The sequence below is a fragment of the Aotus nancymaae genome, unplaced genomic scaffold (genome assembly GCF_030222135.1).
Source record: "Aotus nancymaae isolate 86718 unplaced genomic scaffold, 86718_ANA_hifiasm-v0.15.2.pri h1tg000006l, whole genome shotgun sequence".
NCBI lineage: Eukaryota > Metazoa > Chordata > Mammalia > Primates > Aotidae > Aotus > Aotus nancymaae.
The window spans coordinates 73,856,099-73,875,403 of record NW_026988417.1 but is presented as its reverse complement, the minus strand read 5'-3'; the positions used below and the strand labels follow the sequence as shown (position 1 = coordinate 73,875,403).

At 34.8% G+C, this 19,305-nt stretch overlaps 1 protein-coding gene across 2 annotated transcripts in view; it reads right to left on the bottom strand.

Moving 5' to 3' along the window:
- CFAP299 (cilia and flagella associated protein 299) overlaps positions 1-19,305 on the bottom strand; it is a 622,065-nt gene that overhangs the window by 11,300 nt on the left and 591,460 nt on the right. For both annotated transcript variants that reach the window (XM_012447076.2, XM_012447077.2), the window contains one exon: positions 5,024-5,153. In XM_012447076.2, coding sequence (XP_012302499.1) covers positions 5,024-5,153 — 130 coding nt within the window. The remainder of the gene's footprint in view (positions 1-5,023; positions 5,154-19,305) is intronic.

The window sequence follows — 19,305 nt, the reverse complement described above, 5'->3', positions numbered from 1 at the left end:
AAGACCCTTGGCATATTTCCCCATTTTCTATTAAGTCCAGTACAAGATCTGCATCAGTGCTGCAGTCAAAGCTTCTGATGACCTCTCCAGGCTTATTTCCCACTTCACCCCTTCAAGCCAATGCAGCAGCCAAATTGAACTATTTGGGTTTTCCTTTGTCTGATTTACACTTGTGAATCTTATCTTGGGTAATAGGTTTAATTCCTGGAATTGATTGCCTTTCCCTCCTTATGTGTTCAATTCTCTCCCTCTCTGGCTCAATTCCTAATCTTCCTTTAAGTCCTGGGTAAAGTTTACTTCCTCCATTAGCACTTAACATTATCTCCAGTGCTCTCCCCTCACCATTCCTTTCTACTAGCTCCTGTCTTCAGATCAAAAATCATCTCTTCTTCCACTGAATTCCCAAAGTATTTCTCTCCTGTGCAATGTACCACTTTCTGCCTTATACTGCAGGCATGTTGTTAAAACATAACCTGCCTATTTCCCTAAAGACACTAACAGCACTTAAAGGACAAAGATTAAAGTCTTGCTCATCTTCACCTCCTCCATGAGTCTCATAATATTTAAGCTTCATTGATGGTTTCTACTAATAATTAACTGTGTAACTGTGAGTGAGTCATTTAATCTGTTGAAGTCTGTTGATAAATCAAAATCATGTTCTAAATCAATAGGCTTAATTTGAGACAGTTTAAATTACATATTCCTGGGAGACTGCACAAGAAGGTATGAAAGCATAGACCAAAATAAAGATTTCTGCATAGTTGCTCTGAAATCTGATTTCAGTAATAAATCTTGCAATTTTTCTGACTTATTTGGGTGAGTATAGAGGGAAATAACTATACCATTTCTTCTATCACTGCTATATCAAATAACTAACATAATTTACTCCTTAACTTTTAATTACTGTATTCTTGTTGTTGTTGTTATTGCTTTTGGAGGGAATGAGCCATTCAATCATCAATTTAATGAATATTCATTAAATATTTATTAGCAAGGCATTTTTCCAGGTGATGGTCTCTCAGAAAGGGGAAGTGGAGAAAAGCTGGTGTAACCAAGAATTTTTTTTTTGTAACTATTGTATACAATCTCTCTCTCTCTAACTCTCTGTCTCTCTTGCCTTATTAGTGGTTCATCCAGTTTTAGACCACTTATGCTATGGTAAGACTCAAAGCAAACTCTCCCATGGTTAATGTTTTTTTAAAAGTTTAAAAAAAAGGCCTATTTTAAAAATTTGTCCAGATAATATATTGGACAGAGTGCAAAGTGCTTCCATTTAATTCTTCTAAAGATAATACACTGGAAACATTTTGGTGGATGTGAATCACTCAAGCAAGCATTCTTCACTCAAAAATAGAAACTTGGCTTATTTGTTCCAGATGTTATACAGCTGCAGGGAAGTTAAAGTCAGTGGTCCTGTTTTTAATGCAACCAAACTCTTATTGCATTTGGAATTTCTTAACCAATGAACTCATATTACTTGTTGTAAGACCTGCACAAATTTCTTTTTCCATTGTTATCATTCCTAAACAACTGCCTTTCATGGGAAACATGCTTCAGAATTAATGAGCCCACATCTGTGTTGTACAAAGTAAACACATCCTGTTTATCACTGTTTCCACCTTTCATTTTATCTTGACCTCTTTAATTTTAACCATAAAGTATTTCAAAGAGCATACGTGAAGGAGAAGAAAAGGAGAGCTGAATTGCTCTTATATTATTTTATAGCACTTTACTGGATTTATGAGATGTTCACCTTAGGAAGAATTTCAATAAAATTGCTAAAAAACGATTGAATATAAAAATGTAATTCCTATCACTATGTATTTGTAGTTATTAATATAACTACAGACACTCATTTTGCTTATTTCTTGGTTCTTCTGTAGGTCTATAAGAAATCTTATGTTTGATGCACAAAATACAAAAGATCTTGGATCGTTGAAGAGAGTGAATATGGTCCATAGTAATTAAAATATATAAGTGTTTTTCTACTTATTTTTGAGAACAGAATGACACATTTTTTTTGACTATTGACTTTTTATGGAGCTTTTTCTCAAATTGCAGTTCTTAAACAACCTGTAGCAGAATCATACTGGCTGCTTATTAAAATCTGTACTTCTGGTCCCAGTTGAGGCAGAATCTCTGAAAATTGGGCCTGGTGCTTTAAATGAACTCTATATATCAGAAAGAAACAAAACAAACAAAAACAACAACAGAAAAACCGTCTGTCTTCTAATTGTGACCACTAAAACCCAGGGAAGTTGAGTGAATTTATCAAGGTCATGCAGCCAATTAATAGTAAAGCCTAGAACTCTATTTATTAATGCTGAGACCAAGATTTCTTATCTTAAGTCTACTACTGATTTTTGTTCTCCACAAGATAAAATTAAAATTTAAAGAAATACATGTATCCAAATGTTGTTGGATGTCTCACCTAATAATTCTTACTCTTATCACTCATTAACCAAATGCTTTTTCTTTCTTCAAGAGTTAGAAAATTTTTTCTTCAAATTTATCATAAATTCTAATAAAACTCTTTCAGAAGAAAAGAGACAAACATTATATGTCATGTTGAAATCTCATAGTTGACTATGTGGGAAGTGAGAGTTTTAGTTAAAATCATTTGAACCATGTTTAAGCAAAAGTTCACATTCAATAATGATTCCCCAAAGACCATAAAAGCTATAATTCATGGCATACATTCTTGAAATATGCCATTAGTTAAAATACAGCCCGAAAATAGTTTAAATATGATGTCATTCAAAACTGATTCAAATATTTCTTTTACACATCTTAACAAGAGTGTTAATAATTTAAAATCTTTTCTTATTTATGTAGTTTAGACTTCTAAGGAAGTGAAATGAAGTACTGGATCAGAGTTATAGGGCCGCATTTATTATGAATCGATGAATACCAGAGTAGTTTATCAACTCTACTTCTTCATAATGGTTCCTCTTTACTTCTTAGCAAACTGACACAAGAACAGAAAGCCAAACACCGCATTTCTCACTCATAGGTGGGTGTTGAACAATGAGAACACGAGGACTCAGGGAGAGGAGCATCACACACTGGGGGTCGTTGGTGGGGATAGGGGAGAGACAGCGGGGGGTGGGGAGGGAGGGGAGGGTGGGGAGGGATAACATGGGGAGAAATGCCAGATATAGTATGCACCTAAAGTAAAATAAATAAATTTAAACAACAACAACAACAAAACCAAAATGAGATCGGTTGGGGCAAAGTACAGAAAACTTAATAAATAGCATTTCACTAATGAGAAACCTCAGACCAAAAAAGAGTATTATTATTTCAAAAGAGATAGCATTGTGTTAGAAGTTGCCAGTTGTCTCCTTCAACTCTCTTTTCCCTGTCTCAGAATACCTGTTTTTAGCTGGGTGCATGCCACTTGAATTAAGATTGTATTTCCCAGTTTTGCATGTGGTTAATCATCTCCATAAGACTAACTTCTTACAATGAAACATAAGTGAACATTTGTATGGTAGCTTTTTGAAAACTCCCTTTAAAGGCAGCAGGGGAATGTTCTTGGTACCCTCTCACCCTCATCCATGCATTATGTCTTGAATGTGGTTGTTTTGGCTGGAGATCTATCTTGGTTCAGGAAAATGAGGGCCACCTTGGCCCAGATGACTGTAGAGCTGTCATATCAACCTTGGATTGTCACTATCTAGACTTACATATGGAAGAGAAAGCAGATTCTATCCTGCTTAAGTTACTATGTCAGCATTTCTGATATTTGTAGCTAAATCTCATTTCAGGTAATCATTTATTTCTTGCTACAGAATTTTGTTCATTAATCCTTCAAACACATGGTCACTTAGCACTTTTTATGTGCAAGGAGCTGTACTAAGTGGACATGATATATAGATTGGATTTTTGACTTTGGTTTTCTAAAAACTTTTGGAGAAGTTTTTATAACCTGACTCCCCCCATCTTTGCCTATATTCCATATGTATCATATCATTTTTATTTATTTTACTATGAAGGAATATTTTTTGTGCATTTGGATTTTAGAGTGATGCTGTCATGTGAATAATAGTTTTCAAAATTATAAAACAACAACAAAATGAAACCTACCGATACAACTCAAACACATAATGACTTCAAGCAAAGTTTCAACTTTCATCCCTAGACTTATGACAAATTGTAAGCAAAAGTCATGATCCAAATGCAGTCTTTGCAAATATGCAAGACACAAATATTTGTCTTTGAACAAATTCAAAATATCATGAGACATGTCTTTAAAATATTTAAGTAAAAGTGTTTTCCAAATTAACACTTAGAAATACATTAAGAAGTACCCCATTTTTAGTGTTAGTCACATACACAGAGAGGTATTAGAATTCTGAGTACAAATGTAAGATAAGAGTCTCCCTTTTCTAACTAACAGCAACAAGCATCAGGATATCTCCAGGATCAGGGGAAGCACATGCGTGGCCCACTGACTCCTTGGTGCAATGCAAACATTAAGAAGTGTTTCCAGTGTGTGATGCTCCCCTCCCTGTGTCCATGTGTTCTCATTGTTCAACAGTCGCCTATGAGTGAGAACATGCAGTGTTTGATTTTCTGTTCTTGTGTCAGTTTCCTGAGAACACTGGAGTCTGTCGGGGGAACTAGGCGAGGGACAGTGGGAGGCGGGGAGTTGGGGAGGGATAACATGGGGAGAAATGCCAGATATAGGTGATGGGAAGGAAGGCAGCAAACCACACTGCCACGTATGTACCTATGCAACAATCTTGCATGTTCTTCACATGTACCCTAAAACCTAAAATGCAATAAAATATATATTTAAAAAAAGACGTGTTTCCACTTGTGAGTTCTCTTATTAATTTCTAATAATTTATGAAGCATTAGAGTGTTTTTTAAAAGGTAGTATATGCTCTAAGTTTCAAAATGTTTTTTCCTTTCTAAATTTAACAACTTAAGAGTGTCAAACACTTAATAGATTTTTGAATAATGGCAGAAGTACAACAACATGTTAAGAGATATCTAAGTGTAAAAGCAGAATTACCTTTGGGTCCACATTGAGAATTTTTCTGTCTCTTTTGAATTTGAAAAGTAAGCCTTCTGGATTATCAGCAATCACTTGATAGTTGGGACTTGAGTTACAAACAGCAATATTAGTGTCCCAGTTGTAAAAGCTATAAAAATAAACATTTATTAGAAATTAAGATGTATAATGCATTAAATTGACAAATATAGTTTCAGAACGATTTGGGGAAGTTCAGTCATAAGATAAGTGGATAAGACGTGCCATACACAGATTAAAATACTTGCAAAAGAGATTAGATTGGGTTATTCTCAAATTATTTAGACACATATTTATGATGGTTTTGCATTATTTTCTGAACACTTCTAAGGCCTACATCCTCTTACAGTATTATTACATTCCCAGGAAGTCAAGATGAAAATTGATGCAATGTAAGGCTGTTTGTTCGAGTGCAGGTTCTTCAGGGTGTTAACAGACTGTTTACTGGATGGGAGGGTACACTAAAACACCTCTTTTCATTCAAAACAATTCCAAATAAATACATTTCTTTCAGCCTCCAGTTTTTTTTTCAATAATATGTTTCCCAAGGAGTGAGGAAATCATTTATGTTTGAGTGCTTACCGTGGGCCAAACATGATGTGACCTGTGCTATCACAACACTCATATGAAGTTGCTCTTATTTTATGGACAAAGCAAAGAGACTAGGGGATGTCAACTAGCATCATTAAAGTCTTGAAATTAACATGTCACAGGGCTAATATTTCAACCAAAATTTGTGTGTTTCAAAGCACATATATGCACTTTCTATTTTTCAGCATTGCCTTCTAGCATTTTATTTATTTATTTTGAGACTGAGTCTCACTCTGTTGCCAGGCTGGAGTGCAGCGGCATGATCTTGGCTCACTGCAACCTCTGCTTCCTGGGTTCAAGCAATTCTCCTTCCTCAGTCTCCCAAGTAGCTAGGACTGCAGGAGTGTGCCACCACATCCAGCTAATTTTTGTGCTTTTAGTAGAGATGGGGTTTCATCACGTTGGCCAAGGTGGTCTCGATCTCTTGACCTCATGATCCACTCACCTTGGCCTCCCGAAGTGCTGGGATTACAGGCGTCATCCACCGCCCCGGCACATTTTATTTTATTTTTCTATCTTGTATGGAAACTTCCTGTTTTTTCTACATCCTGTTTTGTACTTACTTGTCAGAAATGAATGTAATACTGTCATATGAGTTGAAAGAATCCTCAATATACTTATTTTTATGTATCTCATTCCTATTAATACATTTCTAATACTATATTTGCTTTTAAAATGACAGTCACAGAAATAACATAAACCAGGGTGTCTCTCAAATGTTTGTAATATTTATTTTTAATGATAATCTTCCGTTCCTATTTCTAGGTTGTTTTGCCCTCTATTATTCCCTTTCTTTTTTGGAAAGAGTGAATTTCACTGATTGAACTCACTGAATTGTATTGTTTTCTGAGGCATCATTATTACCACTTTCATATTATTACCTAAAAGTGCAATGTTTACTCTCAAATTTTTAAATACTTGGAAAGGACTGATTGTATAGATCACATATTTATGTTACTGGGCGGAAGCATATCAGTGAGAACAATTTTCTACCCCTACTACCTTTTCTATGGCCAAGACATAGAATATCTGCCCTATTGAGTCACAGAGTACAAAAAGTAATTTTCCGACCCTCTTTGCCTGTTTATCAATTCACCCTAAGAAAACAGGAATGACTATGTGATTGGTGAACTGAGAAAAAGTGTTGTGCATTCATGGCCTTTTAGGCCCTCAACTTAATAAGCATTCACAAGTGAGGTTTATGATGGCAGGATCAGCCCCCAGTGGAGTGATGGCACAGGATGAGTCTGCAGTACTGCCAGTCCATTCAATGGTGAAGGCATTAGGAGTCAATTTGACTATACACGCAAGCTGGATTTTCCAATTCAGTTTAATTCACAATAAAAAACATAATTTGATATCCATACTGCTGACAGTTCAGTTAGAATATTGCCACATTGGAGTGGGGGACATGGGTGTGATTTTCAACTTTACATATGTTTCTCCCTCAATAATTATTTATGAGAGATATAGATACAGATAATTCTACCAAAATATTTGAGTCAGAGATGTTCTGAGAGTGGCATGGTTTATACTACACATTCCTATCTCATTGCTTAGACCCCAAATTAAAAGTCTCATTATTGAAGTCCAGGAAGGTTTTATATAAATATAAATTTACTTTATTATGTAGAAAACATTTATATAAAATATTATGGTTCTTTTGATGAAAACATTTTGCTTGTTTCATCAATACTTTTGTTCTCCCAAGCAGAGATGGAAAACAAGCTTTATTTCACATGCCAATTATAGTAGCTGGTAATTATTAATATTTAACAAAAATAAATAACAATTATCTAATAATGGTCATGTGCTAGGTACTGTTATAAGTCCAATGAATCAATCATCTCATTTAATCTTATCACCAAATCCAGGGAGTAGGTGTAAAATATCCTTTTATTCATGCAGAACTGACAGGGAAATGACATCACTTGGATTCCGATTAAAGACTGACTCCAGAGCCTGCACTGACTTATACATGTACTCTTTGTCCCACATACTACTGGTGGTGACTACACTACCTGAAGCTCTGTAGCATATATAACTGCTGATCAAAATACAAATTTTCAACTTTTTCTTAGTAGACCTCTAGACTACAACTATGGTATCTCTTGCAGTGTAGCCATGTAATAGAAATTGAGTCACTGTAAAAAGGGCAAAAGTGCTATTTACCACTACTAGCCTGGGCCCATCAAAACCTTTCATGTTCTTTTTCCCAGCCAGTTAGCTGAAATGGAGATGATAAATTTGAAAGTCGTTGAAATGATTTAGATCTGTGTCCTTTCCCAAATTTCATGTTGAATTGTAATCCCCAGTGTTGGAGGTGGGGCCTGGAAGGAGGTTACATGGAGGCACATTTTCTTCCTAGTACTGTCCTCACAATGATGAGTGAGTTCTTGTGAGATCTGGTTGTTTAAAAGTGTGTAAACCTCTCCCATCTTTTTCTTCCTGCTCTAGCCATGTGAAGTGCCTTCCACTTTGTTCCCTCTTTGCCTTATGCCATGACTGAAAGCTCCCTGAGGCTTCTCCAAAAGCAGATGCTGCCATGCTTCCTGGCATGCTTCCTGCCGTGTTTCCTGGCATGACAGCATCTGCTTTTGAAGAGGCCTCAGGGGGTTTTCAATGCTTCCAGTATGGCCTGCAGAACTGTGAACCAATTAAACCTGTTTTCTTTATAAAATACCCAGTCTCAGATGTTTCTTTATAGCAGTGCAAGAACAAACAAATACAGCTGTATGTGAAAGATATTTGGACTTTGGAGAAACATGAGAACAAAAGAGTTGAGCTAATTTAGAAAATTCCTATTTAATGGTTTCCTATGACATCTAGGCTGCTTTAAATTCTTGAAATTTTTAATTAAACAAACATTTAACTAGTACCCAGTATGTTCCAGCTGGGTGTTGTGATTAAGGTTTCTATGAAATAAAACATGATCTTGGAAAACTGGTCTAGCACAGTGTTTCTTAAACTGAGATCCATGGCAAATTTCTGGGAGTGTGACCTCTCTGAGCAGTTTAATACATGTAAAATACAAATATAGTCAGTCCTTTGTATTCCACATCTATGGAATACAAACCTTGAATTCAAAATATTTGGGAAAAAATGTGTCTTTATTGAACATATGCACACTTTTTTTTCTTGTCATTATTTCCTGAACAATACAGTGTAACAACTATTTACACCACATTTACATGCAATTTTATATCAGGGACTTGCGTATTCATGGATTTTGGTATCTGTAGGAGGTCCTGGAAGCAATCCTCCATAGATACAAATGGAAAACTGAATATTCTGAATTATCTAGATGAACATTTTATGACTCATTACACAACTATATAATCTCAGTACCTATCTGTGTGCTTATATTTACCACTGTCCTCATGCCAAATTAAAATAATTGAATTAGGCCTTTAACTGATTAGAGCACAGTAGTATGAGGCTGAGTAATTTTTATATATATTTACAAGGTATAACTCTTTAGGACAGAGAGATATTAGTATTTAAAGGGAATTTGTACAAACAAAAATTAAGTAAAAAACTCACAAAGATCAAAATAACAGAATAGGAGACTCCAGCCCTCGCACCCCCACAGCAACATCGATTTTAAGAATGATCTAGGAATTGCATAGTGGAGAGATTCTAGAACCCTGTTCAAGGAAAAAAAAGATTGAGGATAAATACACTAAGTGGGTAAGAATAGTTACACTTTACCCACCTCACTCTCTTCTACGGCAGCATAGTCTATGGCTAAGGGAGATCCCCCAGGCCCATGATTTCTCCCATAGAGGAAAGTGAGAGCTGAGTGAGGACCTAGCTTCCCCAATTTTATGGAATGGTAACCAAGAGGCTTACATTGGTCTTCCCGTTACCAGATTTCTGAGGTGACTGGCATGAGTAAATAGTCTTGGGGGGAACAGGAGCAGGGAGGAAGGGATGCGACTTCAAAGCAACCACTGTGCAGATCTCAAAATATGGCCATATATCCTATTAAGTGGCTTAGGGACTCCACAAGAGGCCCACCTGTGAGCTCTATGGAAAAACATCACCAGCATCGTCCCCTACTGGCTAATATGCACCTTCTTCATTCTACATGCACTCCTGAGTTGGTGTGAGCAAATCCCCACACAGAGTGCATGTATATTAGCAGCTAGCTCAATGCTGCAGGACTGGGAAAAGGCACACAAGACTAAATATGTCAGAGCATTTCCATGTGAAAAATAAAGACAAGGCTTTCAACATCTGGCCTGCCTTAACAGGATCAAGAGAAGGCACACAATCCCAGGACTTCCTCATAGGAGGATAAAAGAGCAGTCGGGTGGGCATACCCATAAAAAAAGCCTGAGAGATGCTCAAAATCTCTAGTTCAGCTGACTTGTGAAGGTCTCCATTGAAGACAGATAGTAAAGACTTGAAAATGGGACTGCTGCTTTCAACACAAAACTTTAAAAATATGAAGAATCAAGGAAACATGACACCACCAAAGGAACAAAATAAAGTTCATGTGGCTGACCTAAAAGAAATATTTACAAGTTGTGTGACAAATTATTAAAAATAGCCATCTTATATGTTCAATGAGCTACAAAAGAACACAGATTTACAACTAAATTAAATCAGAAAAGCATTACATAAACAAAGTGAGAAATTCAACAAAAAAACAGAAATCATAAAGCTGAAGATTACAACGATTAAAAAAATGAATAGAGAGCTACAACAGCTCACTTGCTCAAACAGAAGAAAGAATCAGCAAACTCAAAGACAGGTCATTTGAAATTATTCAGTCAGAAAGCTAAAAAGACAAAGAATGAAAAAGAGTGAAGAAAGCCTGTATTGCTTATAGGATGCCATCAAATGAGACAGTATATGTAGTATGAGAGTTCCAGAAAGAGCAGAGAAAAATAAAGGAAAAGAAAGTTTTCTTAAAAAAATAGATAAAATCTTGTAGATATTGGGAAAAAAAATGAACATCCAAATCCATGATGCACAAAGATTCCCAAATAGGCTAAATATCAATCAATCTTCACTGAGACACATTCTAATCAAATTGTCAAAAGTCAAAGGGAATTTTGGAAGCAGCAAAAGAAATGACTCATCATCCACAAAGGGAACATTCACCTCTCCCCAATAACAAGATCATTAGCAGAAATCTGAGTAGAAATTTTATAGGCCAGGAGAGAGTAGAACAATATATTTAAAGTACTGAAAGAAAACAACAACAACAACAACAACCAAAACCTGACAACAAAGAATAATTTACTTGGCAAAGTTATCCATAAAAAATGAAGGAGAGATAAAAACTTTCACTGATGAACAAAAGTTAAGCAAGTTTATCACCACTATACCTGCCTTACAAGAAATGCTACAGGATGTTCTTCAAGATAAATCAAAAGGACACTAAGTAACAACATGAAAACTTAAAAGTATAAAACTTACTGGTAAAGATAAGTACGTACTCTAGTTCAGAATCTTCTAATGCTATAGTGATTACATAAAGATCATTTTTAATGCTAATGTAAAATCTAAAGGAAAAGAGTATTAAAAATAACTATAACTAGAATAACTTGTTAATGGATATATGTTATAAAAAGGTATAAATAGGGACATGATATCAATAACATAAAATGGAGGGAGAAGTAAAAGTATAGAATTCTTGTTTGTGATCAAAGTTAGGTTTTTATAAGTTTAAAATAGCCTGTCATAACTATAAGATGTTTTATGTAAGTTTCATTATAGTCATACAAAAAACAAAACACCAGGAGCAGATACACAAAGATTAAAAAATGCACAATTAAAACATAACACCACAAAAAACTAACAAATCTTAAAGGAAAAAAGAAGATTAAAAAGAGAACAGAACTACAAAACATTTTGAAAACATTGAAATGGCAATAAAAAGTCCTCACCTATCTACAAATACTGCAAATTTAAACAAATTGAATTTTCCAATCAAAATACAGTGACTAAATCAATTTTTTTTCTAAAAAAGATCCAACTATATGCTGCCTGCAAGAGATACACTTTAGGTTTGAGGACACATATAAGATACAATTAAGAAATAGAAAATATTCCTGAGGCCAAGATGGGCAGATTGCTTGAGCCCAGGAATGCAAGAGACCAGCCTGGGCAACATGGTGAAACCATGTCTCTACAGAAAATACAAAAAAAATTAGCCAGGCATGGTGGTACACAACTGTAGCCCCAGCAACTCAGAAGGTTGTGGTGGGAGGAGATTGATGCTACAGTGAGCTGTGATCACAGAACTGCACTCCAGCTTGGGCAACAGAGTAAGACCATTTCTCAACAACAACAACAACAACAAATTCTATGCAATAGTAATCAAAAAAAAAAAAAGTTATTCTTTTATCAGACAAAATAGACTTTAAAAAACTGTCAAAAGAATTAGAAAGTCATTGTATAATGGTAATGAGATTAATTCATCAAGATATTATAACAATAATAAAGACATCTCTCAATGCTGGAGCACCTAAATATATAAAGCAAATATTAATTGAACTGAAGGAAAAAACAGACAGCAATACGATAATAGTAGAAAACATGTACACCCCATTTACAGCATTGGATAGATCATCCAGACAGAAAATCAATAAAAAACAGAGGATCTGAAGAACACTATAGAACAAGGAAACCTAACATATATATGACATTATAGATGTAGAACATTCCATCCAACAGCTGCAGCATAATACATTCATCTCAAGGACACATAGAACATTCTCCACACTGGATTATACCTTAGGTCACATAACAAGTTTTATTTTTCTTCATCTTAGCGTGTTCTATTGTTTACTTTTATTCTTTTTTAATTTTTGTTTTAGGTTCAGGAGTACGTGTGCAGATTTGTTATATAGGTAAAATCATGTCGTGGGTGTTTATTGTACAAATTATTTAGTCATGCATGTACTAAGCCCAGCACCCAAAAGTTACTTTTTCTGATCCTGCTCCCTCTTTCCACCCTGTGCCCTTAGATAGGCCCCAGTATCTGTTGTTCCCCCCTTTTTGTCCATGTGTTCTCATCATTTAGCTCCCAATTATAAGTGAAAACATACGATATTTGGTTTTCTGTTCCCTCATTACTTTGGTAGGATAATGGTCTCTAGCTCTATCTATGTTCCCAGAAAATACATAATCATGTTCTTTTTTATGGCTACATAATATTCCACGGTGTATATGTAGTACTTTTTCTTTATTTTGTTTACCATTGATGGGCGTTTAGATAATTCTATGTCTTTGCTATTGTGAATAGTGCTTCAATGAACATACAGATGCATTTATATAATAGAATAATTTGTATTCCTTTGGGTATATATACGTTAATGCGATTCCTGGGTCAAACATTATTTCTGTTTTTAGGTCATTGAGGAATCACCACACTGTTTTACACAATGGCCGAACTAATTTACACTCCCACCAACAGTGTGTATGCATTCCCATTTCTCCACAAGCTCACCAGCATCTGTTATAGGTTGGTGCAAAAGTAACTACATTTTTGCCATTAAAAGTAATGGTAAAAACTGCAATTTTGCACCAACCTAACTTTGTTTTTACTTTTTAATAATACATATTCTGACTGGTTTGAGATGGTATCTCATTGTGGTTTTGATTTGCATTTCTCTAATAATCAGTGATGGTGAACTTTTCTTTATATGCTTGTTGGCCGCATGTATGTCTTCTTTTGAAAAGTGTCTTTGTTCATGTCCTTTATCCACTTTTTAATGTTTTTTTCTTGTAAATTTAATTTCCTTTAAGACAAGGATAGACCTTTGTCAGATGCATAGTTTGCAAATACTTTCTCTCATTCTATAGGTTGTCTGTTTACTCTGTTGATCATTTCTCTTGCCATGCAGAAGCTCTTAAGTTTAATTAGATCCCATTTGTCAAATTTTGCTTTTGTTACAATTGCTTTGGCATCTTTGTGACAAAATCTTTGCCTGTTTCTATGTCCAAAATGGTGTTGCCTAGCTTGTCTGCCAGGATTTTTTTAAGTTTTAAGCTTTACATTGTAGTTGTTAATCCATTATAGTCGACTTTTGTAGATGATATAAGGAAGGGGATCAATTTCAACTTTCTGCTTATGGTTAACCAGTTATCCCAGAATCATTTATTGAATAGGGAATCCTTTCCTCATTGCTGTTTTTAAAAAATCATATTTGTCAAAGATAAAATAGTCGTAGGTGTGTGGTCCTTATTCTGAGCTCTCTATTCTGTTTCATTGGTCTGTGTATCTGTTTTTGTACCAGTAGCATGTAGTTTTAGTTACTGTAGCCCTGTAGTATAGTTTGAAGTTAGGTAACATGATGCCTCCAGCTTTTTTCTTTTTGCTTAGGAATTTAAGTAGATGCAATTATACCAAGTGCAGTTTCTGACATAACAATATAAAACAAGAAATAAACAATATGAGGAAAGTTGAAAAATTCAGAACTTTGTGGAAATCAAACACCATATTCCTAACCAACCAATAGTTAAGGAAGAAATCAAAAGTGAAATAAAAAAATACACTGAAATACATTAAAATGGAAACATGATATACCAAAATTTATGAGATTCGGTAAAAGCAGTTTTAAGAAGGAACTTCATAGTGATAAATACCTATATTCAGAAAAAAATCTCAAATAAACTAAATTTATTTATTTGATTTAGATAAACAACAACCTAAGCTCAGAGTTAGCAGAAGGAAGGAAACACTGTTGATCAAAGAAGAAATAAATGAAGTAGATACTAGAAAAACATTAGAAAAGATAAAACTAAAAAGCTGGCTTTTAGAATAGGTAAATAAAATTGACATACCTTAAGTAGACTAATTCAAAAAAAGAGAAAATGCTCAAATAAAGTTAGAAATGAAAGAGAAGACATTTTCTTTGATACCACAGAAATACAAAGGATCTTAAGAGACTATTATTAACACTTACCAACAAACTGGATAACCCAGAAGAAATGGAAACATTCCTGAAACCATCCAATCTAACAAGACTGAATCTTGAAGAAAGAGAAAATCTAAACAGATAAATAATGAGTAAGAAAGTTGACTCAGCAAGGAAAAAAAACTTTTGTGGATGATATAAGGAAGGGGCTCAATTTCAACTTTCTGCTTATGGCTAACAAAAGAAAAGCTTAGAAACAGATAGTTTCACTTGTGAATGCTTCCAAACATTTAAAGAAAAATTAATACTAATTCTCCTGAACTCTCACAAAATATTGAATAGGAGGTAATATTTCAAAATTTATCTTATGGGTCTACTTTATCCTGAAACAAAAGCCAGACAAATAATCCACCTGCAAAGACTATTCTAGACCAATAATCCTGATAAACATAGATAAAAATTCTTCAACAAAACTACAACAAACTAAATTGAACAGGATATCTAAAGATTATACACTAATATCAAGTAGGATTTTTTCCCTGGGATACAAGGATGGCTAAACATATGCAAATCAATAAATGTGATATATCATCATATGATAAAAAGTTACATAATCTCAATAGATGCAAAAAAAAATGAATTTGACAAAAGTTAACATCCTTTCATGGTAAAAACTCTCAATAAATTAGTACAGAAGGAATGTACTTCAACACAATAAAGGCCATATATAGCAAATCTACAGGTAACATCATATTAAATGGTGAAAAGCTAAAAGCTTTTCCCCCAAGATTAGGAACAAGACAAGGATGACTACTCTTACCGTTTATATTCAATGTAGTACCATAAGACCTAACCAGAGCAAATAAGAAAGAAAAAGAAATAAAAGACCTTCAAATTTGAAAGAAAGAAGTAAAATTTCCTATGTTTGCAAATGATACGATCTTATATACAGAAACCCTTATTGACTTGACCAAAATATTGTTATAATTAATAAATGAATTCAGTAAAGTTACAGGATAAAATCAATAATAAAAGTTCAATTGCATTTATATACATTAACAATGAACTCTCTAAAAATGAAATTATTAAAAATAAAATTAACCAAAGAAGTGAAAGATATATACACTAAAAACTAGAAAACATTGATGAAAGAAATTGATGACATAAAAAATAGAAATATATCTTATGTTTGTGTATTAGAAGAACTAACATTTAAAAAATGTCTATACTACATCAAGCCATCTACAGATTCAATGCAAATATAGTTTTGCCTTAAAAGAGAAAGAAATCCTGCCATTTGTGACATCATGGACAGACCTGTTGGGCACTAACGTTGAGTGAAATAAGCCAGACAGTAAGGCAAATACTGTTTGATCTCACATATATGTGGAACCTAAAAGAGTCAAACTCATAGATGCAGACAGTAGACTGATGGTTGCCAAGGGGTGCTGAGAAATGAGAAGATGTTGGTTGAAGGGATGAGTATGTTTCGGTGATTTAATGTGTAGCATGATGACTTATGGGTAATAATATAGTACTGTAGGTCCTAAGTTTTCTCAAAATAAAAGAAAAGAAAGAAAAAGGAAGAAAGAAAGAAATAAGAGAAAGAAAAGAAGGAAGGAGGACAGAAGGAAGGAAGAAATGAAAAAAGAAAGGAAAGAAGAAAAGGAAGGAAGGAAAGGGAAGAGAAGGGAAGGGAAAGAGGGAGGGAAGGGAAAATGGTAACAATGTGAAGTGATGGATATGTTAACTAGCTTGATTGTGGTGATTATTCACAATGTATACATATATATTTCACAGTTGTACACCTTAAATGTATAATTTTTTGATAAAAGGGAAAACAGAAGATTTTATATTAATCATGGTGACATTTAAGTATTATGCACTATTATCTTTTATTTTTATCTTTGTGTAGCCGGCCTATAAAAAAGGTGACTCTATAATTTTATTTTTCAAACTAGGATGCTATTGCTAAAGACACAGGCTGTTACTAATAATTGTGCCAAGACAAGAGTAAGCCTGGACTATCCTGGGGAATCAGATGTGTAGTCTCCACACTTACAAATCATTTAAACACTGTTGAATTAGAGTTGATATATTCAATGTTTCTGCTAAATGATTCCAAAGTTTTGTCATAGATTTGCCAAAAATATGATAGAGATGTTTAAACAATGTTAAAATATGTTTTTTATGGTTGATTCATCTTATTTCATTTTATTGCTGTGGAAAAATTATATTACATGGAATTGCATTTGTGGTACAGAGACATGAAATTTAATCTAGAACAATAAATATTCATGTTCTTTTTTATGTTTTTCAAATATATCAAGGCAATAATATATTCTGTAATAGATTAATTTTCTGAAATGTTATATTCCATGTAAAAATATGTGTTTGATCAGTTATTTGGGTTGATAAGAATATAAAATCTAAAGTTCAGTGTTGTTATAAGTCAGTTAACTTGGCTCCTATTTATGACTATATATTGTATCTCTAACCTCAATCTGAAATTTAATAAATGGATATGCTATTTAGGAAAACATAGATAATGGTTGAAAAACCTACTATATTCTTTATAAAAATAATTAAGAACGTTAAGCATTATGGCAACAGTCAGAAGGTTCATTTAGTTCCTTAGATCATTTAGTCATGTATCATTATTGTTATTTTGAAACATGGGAAAAGGGAAAATTGAAGCTATAGAATGTTCTAGGTGTTATATAGCAGAATGGGCATTCAGTCTACATTTTAAGATGATTTTTCTCATGGCTGGACTTTGCTAATTACTACTATATGTCAGATTTCAGGCTAGGCCAAAAGTCCTGCTAACCTATGGAATCAGTAAAGACTCTCCCCTAAGAGCAAACCACAGGAAGAAGGAAGGCAAGGAATAATCTCCCAAGTGGGACTTTTGATGACAATTGTCTCCTTACAGTTGAAAAAGCAGCCACAAAGAAATAGTTGTTTCATCTCATGGAAGATGCAGGGTGATGCCTGTTGAAAACTTGGCTTGCTTCACTATGTGTGTTAGAGTAGGATTGAAAATCTTTAAGCTTTGCTTGAGTTCACTAGGCCAAGGGTGTGTGTGTGTGTGTGTGTGTGTGTGTGTGAGAGAGAGAGAGAGAGAGAGAGAATTTTAAAATTAGCTAAACCAGCTAGCTAAACCATCTAGCTAAATCAGGATGGTGATTGAAATCAAGCCTCCCTGTGCAGTCTTTTTGTGTTCCTGAGCCCTCTCTTGTCTTGCACTGATCATTGGCATACTATAGCTATGAAATGAGTAGATTCTTGTAGGAGCAATTGCTTGTGCAAGTGCCAGGGTTAACAGCTGAGTGAGACATGGCCTGCTTCAAGTTGAACAGAACTGGTGATCTGGTCCAGAACATCTCCAAATACTTGACATTGTTCATGTCAATTTTGCCAATTGTCTTGTTTGAATGGGGTTCTCCCTGTCTCAGAAACCATCTTCCGTCACTCCTCCCACTCAACTGGGCCATCTTTGAAGTTATAAGGGAAACATTTAGGAAAATAAGGATCTTTGGAAGTTTTCTGGCTTCAAAGTAGTTCTGCCCAATTTTTCCTTGGAAAGAACTGGCCAGCAAGTCAATATCAGTGGAATCAAAACTGTAAGCCGGTGTGTCTGACTGAGAAAACACAATTTTTTTCCCTCCATTCTCACCCACAACAATCAACACAGATTTCTGTGACCAAATGTGTGGGAGGCTTTCCCCAAACACCAGCAAGCAAACAATTTTGCAGCTGGGTGTCTTATTTCAGTTTAATTCTGACACTATCTACCTGGAGATAGTGTGAGATCCCACAGGTTGAAGGTTCAGTCCTCAAGATGCTCCGCCCACATTGCCCACTTCAGATGTCAATCACAAGCTTTAAGTTGTTTTATCTGTGCTTCCAACTGATTGGCTATTAATTGGTAATCCAATGACTCTCTCCTTGGCTTCTACTAATTTGCTACAGTAGTTCACAGAACTCAGGGAAACATGTTCACAGAACTCAGGGAAAAATAGAACTCAGGTCTACTATAAGGATATTACAAAGGATACAGGTGAAGAGATGCATAGAGAGGTATGGAAAGGGCTTCCACACCCTTCCTGGGGACTTCTACATTTCCAGCTATCCAGAAGCCTTTTGAACCTTGTCCCTTTGGGTTTTTATGGAGGCCTAATTAAATTTACATAATTTATAAAGGAAATGGCCATTGGTGATAACCTTAACCTTCAGCCCCTTTTCTAGAGGTTGTTGTAAGGGGTGAGGATGGGACTGAAAATCCCAACCATCTGATCATGCTTTGTTCTTTCTGGTGATGCACCCATCCTACAGTTATGTAGGACCCCCAAACCCCAGTCATCTCATTAGCATACGGAAAGACATCACTTTGAAGGTTATGAGAATTTTAGAAGCTATATGCCAGGAGATGGTAATGAAGACCAAGTATGTATTTCATAATATTACAGTGTGTAAGAAATGAGACTGGAGACATACCCACAGAACAAATCTCTGAAGGTCTTGTTTACAACATCAAACAATATGAACTTTATTTGGAAAAAAAATTTGGAAGTTAATAAGGGCATCTGAGGGTGTAAGCAATAAAGAGATATGCCCGATTTGCAGTTCCTGGTCCATCCTGGCAATGGATGGAGAATGGATTGAAGGGGCTTGAGGCAGAAAGAGCTGGAAGTCAGGGTACCAGTTTAGAATCCGCCTCATAAACCCAGGCTGGAATGGAAATAGGATTGTACATTATGGAGTTGGAGAAAATGAGATACCTTTAAGAATTAT